At 46.0% G+C, this 10,461-nt stretch overlaps 1 protein-coding gene across 2 annotated transcripts in view; it reads left to right on the forward strand.

Moving 5' to 3' along the window:
• The window catches only part of gli2a (GLI family zinc finger 2a), an 85,231-nt gene that overhangs the window by 51,586 nt on the left and 23,184 nt on the right, over window positions 1–10,461 (forward strand). For both annotated transcript variants that reach the window (XM_014027034.1, XM_014027033.1), the window contains exons 3-5: window positions 394–499; window positions 6,278–6,483; window positions 9,568–9,771. In XM_014027034.1, the coding sequence (XP_013882488.1) occupies window positions 394–499; window positions 6,278–6,483; window positions 9,568–9,771 (516 nt within the window). The remainder of the gene's footprint in view (window positions 1–393; window positions 500–6,277; window positions 6,484–9,567; window positions 9,772–10,461) is intronic.

Genomic DNA, 10,461 nt, shown 5'->3' on the forward strand with positions numbered 1-10,461 from the left:
GTTGGAGCTTTTCTTCTCCTTAAATCAAGACAGTAATTAATGAGAATCTGCTGTAATTAATGAGAATCTGCTGTAATTAATGAGAATCTGCTGTAATTAATGAGAATCTGCTGTAATTAATGAGAATCTGCTGCGTTGTTTTAACGAGTCTTCCCATCAGAGCATTTATGGCAGGAAATGGTGCATTTCTGCATTCCTGCTTTGACCCATAAAAACAACATTCATTGTTGTGTAAAACCTGCTCCGGCCTCTTTGGAGCCTCTAATGAAGCCAGTTTTCTTCAGGCTACACGCCACAGAGGGGGCGGAGCTTAAATCACTGCTGAGTTACGAGAAGCGTAAAGAAGTGTACCCCAGCTGTCACCGCTCTAACCTGTCTGTTTCCTGCTCACAGGTTCCCACCACCTCTTCCCCGCCTTCCACACCCCCATACCCATCGACATGAGGCACCACGAGGGGCGGTACCATTACGAGCCACACCCACTCCACGCCATGCACGGGTACGTCTCCGTTAACGCTTCGACTCTTTTCAGCTCGTACGGGATTGTTCCTGGATGCAACAGGAGCCTCAGCTTATCTGAGGTTGGAGAAGTGAAGCGGTGAGGAAGATCAGGAGGGGTTTGAGACGTCTGTCGTTACATTTACATTCAGCCCGATCAGCTGATACACGGAGCAGCCACAGCCATTCATCACCAGCAGCGCAGGGGCGAGGAGGTGCTGTGATTAATGTGAAGTGACTCTGACAGAGTGCTCCTGATGATTCATCACGGCCTCGCTGCCGCTGTCCCCCCCACTCCAGAGCCAGCGTCGGGGTTACAAACCGGCAGGATCACAGCAACTCTGGAGAAAAGTCTTCATTACTCTGTTCAGGCTTTGAGCTGCAGGTCGCTGCAGCAGCTGTCACCAAGGAGAGCCAGAGTAAAACCAACCTGCAGTTTCTGTAATGAACCTGTGACACAAAACATCTTTATTTAACAAACCTGTAGTTTCTTACCTGTGACACTCTTCAAACACTGAGTCAAAGAAAACTTCTTTTTATTTAACAAACTTGGCATAAAACACATGATTTGACCCATTTTGCATCATAGCTGGTATATTTATTTGAATGAGCGCCACCTTGAGGGCCTCAAAAGAACAACAGTTTTTAACTTTGGGCCGCAGAGGGCCGTGGGACCGCATTGATTTTTAATAAGATGCAATACACTTTCTCACCACTAGTAGCAGTAGTGCACCACTCAGATGTTCAACAACTTTTTTAATATGTAGAAGAAGAACCTTAGAAACCTGCCGAGAATGGAAACTTATTTTAAATGAAAAGTAGAAGCAAAAATGAAGGKAACCCATCAAAAAAGGCCAAAGTTTGTCACTAATATAAAGTGCAGCTTCTCTTTAACAGTATAGTATGTGAGCCTGTGACTCTCAGCTACCACACCAGATTTCAGCTCAGAATCTATAAAACTGACTGAATTATAGCAATCTCTATGTTTCCTACATAGAGTTGGCTGCAGCAGCCATCTTGAATGGAGTCATCAGTTGTAGATGTCTGATTTGCCAGCTGGTAACAGACCGTTGGGAGTAAAAACATTATCACCCAAAGCTGCAGTTTGTTGTGCAGCCACAACCTAAACGATCCAGCCTGTTTGAGCTGGRGATTATCAGACGTAATCCAGACTTCTGTTCTCAGAAACTCAACGCAGCGGATGAGAAAAACAGATCCTCCTCCTCCTCCTCCCTCGGTGAACCCAGACTTCAGCGTTTTGGGAAGCAAATTGCAGCACTGAAAAGCTGAAATATGTTGAAGGTTTTCGTGTGGTGGAGCTGTGGCCTGCACCGCCCCTGTACACAAACAGATGTGGTCCCGCTCACCAGGCAATCAGCGTGTTTCAGCCCCGCGGCCCCTCACRCTGGAATGTGTTGATTAAATGCAGTTTACAGATCTGAGTTTTCCTGTTTCATTGTTTTGGTTTGGTTCCACCAGGAGGGAAGTGCACAGAGAGTGGGAGGTAAGGGAGGCTGCTGGTTGTTGGTTTTGACAGACATGTTGTTGTCTTTAAGCTGCTCCTTGCCTCCGCTCATCGTCACGGCCGCTGGCTGGATTTGGATGCTCCCCTGAGTTACAGCCAGGAATGTGCTGCTGAAAGGACCAAACATTGGGCCTATCAATCAAACGCTGGCACCTCGCAAATCAATAGCTGCAGATTTTCACGGTTTATCGCGCTGCTCTCAACACGATTTTACACAATCAGGAGAGGCTAAACGGTATGTGGCTGAGGAACGGATAATTACCTCCTCTTTAATCCCTTCTTTGTGCTCGGTCCCWGTTTCTCAGGGAGTACAGTAACCTGATGGGTCCAAATCCTCAGAGTCCTGATCAGGGCCCCAGAAACAACTGAGACAGGATCTGGGCATGTCCCCTGAGGCCTGGTGTGCTTGATTTATCTTGACTGCTTTGGCTGCGCCGTCACCCAGACAAGATGGTGATTCATGCCAGCACTGTGGGGAACTTTACAGTCCGTTTGGGCCGGAGAACCAGGAGCGTGGATTCGTCTGGTCCTAAAGTTGTGGTATAAACTGGATAAAGTCATCACTTGTTGAGTGAAAACAGGCGTGAAACTAGGAAACTGCTCGGTTTCACTTTTTAATTTCATGTTCATGAGGGATGGCAGGACGGAGCTGCTCTGTGGAGGTTTAAAAAAACTGAACTGAGCCAGAAATAATAACTTATAATTTAGCCTCAGAGACCAGGATGACTCTGGAACCCTGGTCCTCAGGGGGTTCAGGATCTAGACACTGAAGACCCAGAACTCTCTGGAGAGATTAGATCTCCTCTCTGGACTTAGAACACCTTTAGATCCAACAGGAGACACTGGAGTGGGTCTGTAGGGATTGGGACRTCTGTGTTTCACCAACGGACCTTAAACAAGAAGAAAGATATTGACAAATTTTARTAAACATAAGTTCCCCTCTTCAAACAGCGGGGCTGGAGGCTGTGCTCCAATTACAGGGGCATCACTCTCGTTAACCTCCAGGTAAGGTCTTTTCAGGGGAGCTGGAGAAGAGAGTCCGATCGATGGTTGAACCTTAGATTCTGAAGGAACAATGTAGGTTCTGTCCTGGCYGTGGAACACTGGACCAACTCTTCACCCTCACTAGGGTCCTCGAGGGGTCATGGGAGTTTGATAATCCAGTCTACATGTGTTTTGTGGACTTGGARAAGGCATTGGACSGTGTTCYTCGAGGTACACTGTGGGMGGGTTGGACTCCAGGGCTGCCTGTTRTCACTGATTTTGTTCACGACTTTTATGGACAGAATCTCTGGTGCAACCATGAGGCAGAGGGAGTCCTGTTCATTGGCCTCAGGATTCTAGCTCTGCTGTTTGCAGATGATGTGGTTCTGTTGGTGTCTAACACATTCTCACTCCCGACTTGTCAACATATTGACACTTTTCCAAAGTTCCCTCTGCATCTTATTTTGATGCTTCGGGTGACCCCCTCGCGTCAGTCTTTGCCGCCCGCGACTTTTCAGGTTGCGCCACCAGGGGTCTTTGTGTCGGGGGTCTGAGATTAACATGAGGGATCAGGATAAATGGTTAAGTTTAGGTACTGGGGTCAGGGATAGGATGTCTAYGGCGAATATTAGGTAATTTTAGACTTTGGAACACGTAGTTGAYGTGAATTTCCTACATTTTCTAAAAATGGTTAATTTTRGGTACTAGGGWCAGGGACAGGATGTCTAAAGTGAATAAAGGTAATTTTAGACTTTGGGACGGTAGTTTTTGTGCATTTTCTACACTTTCTGAAATTATGASAAYAGATTCCRCYCCATCTCGTCAAAAATTGACGCAAGRGGAGTACCYRACGCCTCAAAATYAGACGCAGAGGGAACTTTGGAAAAGCGTCAATATGTGACGACTTGGGAGTGAGAATGGGTTATGGTGTCAGCACAGCAGGATCTTCAGCTCTCACTGGAGCGGTTCACAGCTGGGATGAGGATCAGCACCTCCAAATCTGAGTCCATGGTCCTCAGTCAAAGGGTGGATTGCTCTCTCTCTCTCTCTCTCTCTGGGTTGGAGGTGAAGTTCTGCCTCAAGTGGAGGAGTTCAGGTATCTTAGGGTCTTTTTAACGAGTGAGGGAAGAATGGAGCGTGAGATTGATGGATCAATGCAGCTTCCGCAGTTTTGTGGACTCTGTGCCGGTCTGTTGTGGTGAAGAGGAGCTGAACTATAAGGAGAAGATCTGTTTACCGATCATTCTACGTTCCTACCCTCATCTATGGTCAGGAGCTTTGGGTAGTGTCTGAAAGAACAAGATCACAGATACAAGCAGCTGAAATAAGTTTCCTCTGCAGGGTGTCTGGGCTGTCCCTTAGAGATAGGGTTAGGGTTAACGTAACCATTCACAGTGCATTCAATTAATCCCAAAGGTAAATTAAATGTTGTTATCCTGGTTTCTTCAGAGTTGTTCTAGATGTTTTTGGCTGTGGCAGGGGGGATCTCCTGTAATGCTCTGATCTGTAGAAACCTCTGACTGAAGACACTCTGTAGAAAGAGAGTCTGATGTTATGAAGAATCCTTCTTGGTGTAATCATCTTTAAACTAAAGCTTCCTCTGAGGTCATGTGTGAAACTGGGTGGGTGATATGCATTCCCTTACAGAATGTTGAATCGTGAAGCTATCTGATGTCTGAGTGAAACCTGACCCTCTGGCTCTGTAATGTGCAGGGACCATGGTATGCTCTTACTCATAGAATGACTCTCATGCTCAACAAGCTGCACCTTGTCCAAATCACTTTTTCTCACAGCAGCGTTTGAACAATGGAACAACAGAGCGTGTAATCACAGCCAGAACACAAAGACAAACAGCAATTACCAGCTGAAAGCAAGCTTCCTCTCCCCCCTCCCCCTCCCTGAAGTGTGATCCTCACCAGGACAAACCCAGAGGAATCTGCTGCTCAGTTTTTAGTCGTCAGCCACCCATCRTGGTTGGTTCTGATGAAGGCTCAGATGAAGATGAAGAGATGGTGCTCTCCCAGGAGCTCCTGAGAGACTGGAGCCTGAGGAATACACAGACTTCAAGTAACATCTTGTCAGAAAGAGGGTGGACCGACAAGGCTTCAATAATACTTCTTGGCAGACTGAACAATTATTTGCAGCCTCCTGACAGGCAACGGCAATAAATTTCTCCTTATTATCGTGGCTTCGTGCACTTTTTTCTTGGTGGTTTGAGTGATTTGTTGCAGCTGGAGGGTTGAGTGTCGACACCACGGCTCTTTTTCAGCTCAGAAACAAATAACTATTGTTGATGGATATGATGTAAAACAATGGTGAGGCAGACAGTTTGCTAAAACCCGTTCAGAACTTTATTGAAATCATTAAACATCTTTATCTAATACACAGAGTGGTCCAGCACACGTGTAGCAGGTTGAACTTTCAGAATAAAAGTCAGATTTAGGAACGTAAGGGTGTAATCTCTGAGGGAACAGAGTCGGTATCAGTTCTTCAGGTCCTCCTTGGTGGGGCTAATCTAAGCAGGCAGTGCCAACCTGGATGTGTGCTGCTGAGAGCGGAGCGTGTTTTTGTGTATGGAGCGTCTGTTTCTCCTCACATCCCCCCTCCTCCCCGAACAGAGGGGTCTTTATGCTTGTTTGTAGTAGAAGACGGCAGAAAGTTGGCCCTCAGACAAGACCAGCAGTCTGCAGGCGCTTACTGGAAACGGAGCGAAAGGCCCGGGCAGACCCTGCCAGGTCCGGCCTCCATCGCTCACGCTGCCTTCATCCCGCTGGAACGACCTGACACCCAGAACTGTTTCTTCTTCTCCTGCAGGAGTCAAACAAAAGCTTTGAATTATCTGGAGGAAAAGTTAGCTGGAACAAACCTGCAGCTGAACCCAGCGCAGATCCAAACCACACGTCTAAAGTTTCATCTGTTCTCAGGGAGCTGGTTCCCCGTCAGATGGTTTGATCTAGATCTCAGCTCCTCGGGCTCTTCTGGGCCCCTGTCAGCAAATTTACAGCCGAGGCCGATCAGACAAGCTTCTAGCCACAGGTCACGATGAGCGGGACCCTGTAGTGTTTGCCCACCCAAACACAAAAAGTCTACTTCACACACCTTTGCAGCGCTGCAGAAAGCTCTCAGTCCTGGCTTGTTTGTAGCCTCAGGGCTTTAATAGGAAAAGGGATTATTGTGTATTAGCTGTGGAGGTCTGAAGACTCGTCTCTGAGCACAGATGACTCAGATAACGATGCACGGTTTGTCTAATTCCTCTCCTTGTCTCCGCAGACCTCCAGGACTGACAGGAAGTCCCGTCATCTCAGACATCTCCCTGAACCAGCTGTCCCCGCACGTCGCGGCCAGGACGGGCGAGTCGCCCTTCAGCCCCCCGCACCCCTACGTCAACCCCTACATGGAGCACTACCTGCGCTCCGTTCACAGCAGCCCCACCCTGTCCATGATCTCAGCTGCACGAGGACTGAGCCCGGCTGACGGTAAGGTTCAGAACCAACAGTCTGCAGGGTTACAGTAACCCAACATCACAGCTCGAAATGAACGTTGACGTCCACGAGGACTTCTAAACCGATCCAACATGTTTACCTCAGGTTGTTGTTTCTCACAGATCCTTCCTCCCATCAGCTGTTAGACTCTAAAATCATCACCGCTCGCAACAGTCATGATAAGCTCCACGTTTGTATTTGCACATCAAACAACTCTACCTCTCAATCCTTACATAAATATTAATGTAGGTATAATAACMAGTGGCAATTGTACATTGATTTTCCTGTACTGGAACACTGACTTAATGACTGGGTTTGACTCACATCCTCAGATCATGAGTCTGTCATGACTGTTTTTTCCTGTCATTTATATTTTTCTGCACAGTATCCTTCCTTATTTTCATTTCATCTAATTTCACCTTAATAGCCCGTTACAATAATTATTATTCTTAATTATTTTTAATTATTTTTTAATTATACTGTTTGTGCCCCGGCACAAAACAGAGCAATGTTGTATATGCTGTTAAGTGCCAGGAGGACTGCGACCAGTTATACATCGGGGAAACAAAGCARCCACTGTTCAAAAGAATGTCCCAACACAGACGAGCTACATCTAATGGCCAGAACTCTGCAGTTTTCACTCATTTACAGGCCAGCGGTCACTCTTTCAGAGATGAGGATGTTCTCATTCTTGATAGAGAGGAACGTTGGTTTGAGAGAGGAGTAAAAGAAGCCATTTTTGTGAAGAAAGACCGTCCATCATTAAACAGAGGTGGAGGCCTCCGTTTTCAGCTGTCCCCCTCCTACAGTGCTGCTATTGCCAGTATCACTCCACCCCCTGTTAACAATAGGTGTTAATTAGGTGTCAACGATAGCCATGTGATGTGAGTATCAGTCACATGGAGGCAGGGCTTCAAAGCCTGAATTTAGCCTGAAACTCTCAGACTGAAGAAGTCTCTTGGAGGAGAGACGAAACGTTTCATTAGAGAAGAACCCGTCCAGAAGACCTATACAATTCTTTTCTTTTTGATTATTATTCTTACTTTTATTTTGATCTGTTTATTTTTTATTGTTACTATGTTTAATTCTATTATTATTGCTACAATTGAGGTCACAGTATTATACTGTTTCTGTGGATTGATGTATATCTGCTGCTGCTACACCTGAATTTGCCCACATGGGACAATAAAGACCGTTTCTATTCTATTCTTCTATTCTATATATTTCCTTGTCCCACCTTTATATTTTCAGCTGAACTGAACCTGCTCCATCAGTTTTAAAATAAAAACGTAAACAACAGTTAATTTTCTCTCATGCTGACACGCTCAGATAAAATGGATGCAAAGTGAAGACGTTCCTGCAAATGACGAAGGAAACGTTTGAGTTTGAGCAGCAAACATGATGTGTGATTAGAGCTGATGTTTTGTGTTTCAGGTCTAAACCAACCGTTTCTGCTCGGCTGCAGCTCGCTGACAGCCGACTGTGGAGATGACTCTGCAGACAGAACACCTTTCATCAGGGAGACTTTCAGAACTCAGTCTCTTTGTTTGAACGGTTTTAAAAGACGAGAAATCCTCAGAAACCTGTTGTTAGTTCAGTTACCTTAATGTTCGCTACATCAGACCTTCAGTAAATGTGTTTACATCTCCACTTTTGTGCCTTAAATACAAAAACTACCTCAATGTTTTGGGGAAATCGAGGAAATGTTTTCAAATTTTGCAGTTTCCATCAACCTTTTTTAAAGTGATTTTTCAAAATGCACCTGGCTGGGACTGGGACCTCTTTGTAACAAATTTTAAAGAAATCTGCGCTGCAGCTTCTCACTGAGAATTAAACAGTCGCGCCGAAAAGAGCGTCTCACTTCAGTGAGAGCAGCCTCCTTCACTTCCTACAAACTTTAAATCCAGCTCAGCAGAAACTAAACTAAACTTATGAAATACCTGCAGACAATTTTAACAGAAAATTTGCTGCAAAGAAATATTTAAAGATATTTACTGCGACTTTCATGCCTTCATTTTCGAGTGAAATTGTTCTCAAACATCCAAACACAAACTGCTTCATCAGAAACACAAACTGCTTCATCAGAAACACAAACTGCTTCCTCAGAAACACAAACCTCCTGCGACTCGTTACTGCAGCCAGAGTCTAATAGTTTCTGATGGATCCAGGTTTTTCTTCTATCTGTGCAGAGAGGAGGCAGCTCTGGTTTTCCTCCCCAAACATCCCGACCCCCACCTCCCTGGTGTTGCATATTAAAACACCCCCCCGTCCCCCCTCCCCGTCAGACAGGAAATGTGTGGGGACCGCAGGAAGGAGTTAATCCATCTCTCCCTCTTATAGTTTGTGACATTTTAAACGCAGCTTTACAGCCTGCAGGTGTTAACACATTTTATGTCAACATTTCTGTTGCTCACGCCGTGTTCCCGCTTTATTAGAAGTGTTTGGATGTGAGCACCTGCACGCAGAATGACTTCATCCTGTCAGAAGACTGGACGCCCTGAGAGAGAGCGGCAGGAATGTGGCCTCCCCCCCCGCCAGGCCCCGCCCACCGGGTCTAACCCCCCCTGCTGCAGTTCTTTCTGTGCTGCCTGAGATTTTTACCACGAGCCTCAAAGACATCAGACATCTTTAATCAAACGCCTGACGCCTCGGGACACGCTCAGATCTCTGATCTGCTGCACAGGACACTCGTGTCCTCTGACGAGTCCTTCTAGTGTCTCTGTTTCTGTCGAGTCTTTTTCTGAAGTTGCAGGACTTTAGAAAATGTATTCAGTACTGAGTTAAAATGTGTTTTAGTAACTGAATGTTGTCCCTGACTCGTACTCTCAGCACGAACAGATCAGATCTTTATTTAAAACTTGAACACATTAGATGTCAGGTGATGCTTTAGTTTTCTTTAAAAGCTGTATTTGTACTTTAATTTACCAGGTGTTCACTTGTTTGAGTTTCAGGTCTTATACTCTGGTGTGATGTTGAAGTGTTACGTCAGAGAAGTGGATGGATTAATGATGTGATGATGTCTGTTATTGTCAGCAGGAATCCTCACAGATGGTTTTGTCTCTGTGTTTTGTTCTGCAGTGACCCACGAGCATTTAAAGGACCGAGCCCTGTTCAGTTTCCCGCCTCCACCTCCAGGAGCCAACCCCTCAGAGTATTACCACCTGATGGCCAGCGCCAGCCAGAGGAGCCCTTATGGAGACCTGCTGATGCAGAACGGTGCAGCGGCTGCTGCAGCTGCAGCTGCTGCTGCTCATCTCCCAGATTACATCAGTCCTGTGGACGGTGAGGACAGACTCTGACTCAGTTCAGGTTTAAATCCCATCCAGAACCGGGAGAGGTTACAGAACATTGTTGTCGTGTCAGAAACCTGGTTTTCCTGCTTTATGTGTTTATCAGCTTGTTTTAGAYGAGGCCGACAAAGAAACTTTAATTTCAGCCCAGAGAAGTCGTCCAAACACTCAGACTGAGGTTTACTGAGTGCTTCACAGAGACCGGCCTGTTCTGTCCTCTGCTCCTCCATCAAATGACAGCCGGGCTCTGGACCAGAACCCCTCAGAGTCCAGAACAGTTGGCTCTTTTGGATGCTTGATCCGGTCTTCCTTCAGTCAAACCTCCCCGGCCTGCCTGGGTGTGAGATTAGATTACACGTGGATTTATCTCTTAAATACGTCTGTCTGATGGTTAAACACAGCAGCAGTGAGTGAAGAGGTTCCCCTCCTCAGCCTCCTCCACCTCCAACCACCTCGCTGACCGCCGCCGGCCCACCGAGGCCACACTCGTTCAGGTGGGCTGTTTGCTGGTGTCGTATGGGCTGCTGTTTGTAAAGTTAGACAGTCAAAAACTACCACCAATATTTTTGTTTTATTTAACCTTTTATAAGAAAAAAAGAACAGATTTATTTTTCAAAGTCTGTTTTTCACCATATGATTCATACATTTATAAATGTCATAGTTTATAAACTAAATATTTAAC

The sequence above is a fragment of the Austrofundulus limnaeus genome, unplaced genomic scaffold (genome assembly GCF_001266775.1).
Source record: "Austrofundulus limnaeus strain Quisiro unplaced genomic scaffold, Austrofundulus_limnaeus-1.0 Scaffold609, whole genome shotgun sequence".
In the NCBI taxonomy this organism is placed as follows: Eukaryota; Metazoa; Chordata; class Actinopteri; order Cyprinodontiformes; family Rivulidae; genus Austrofundulus; species Austrofundulus limnaeus.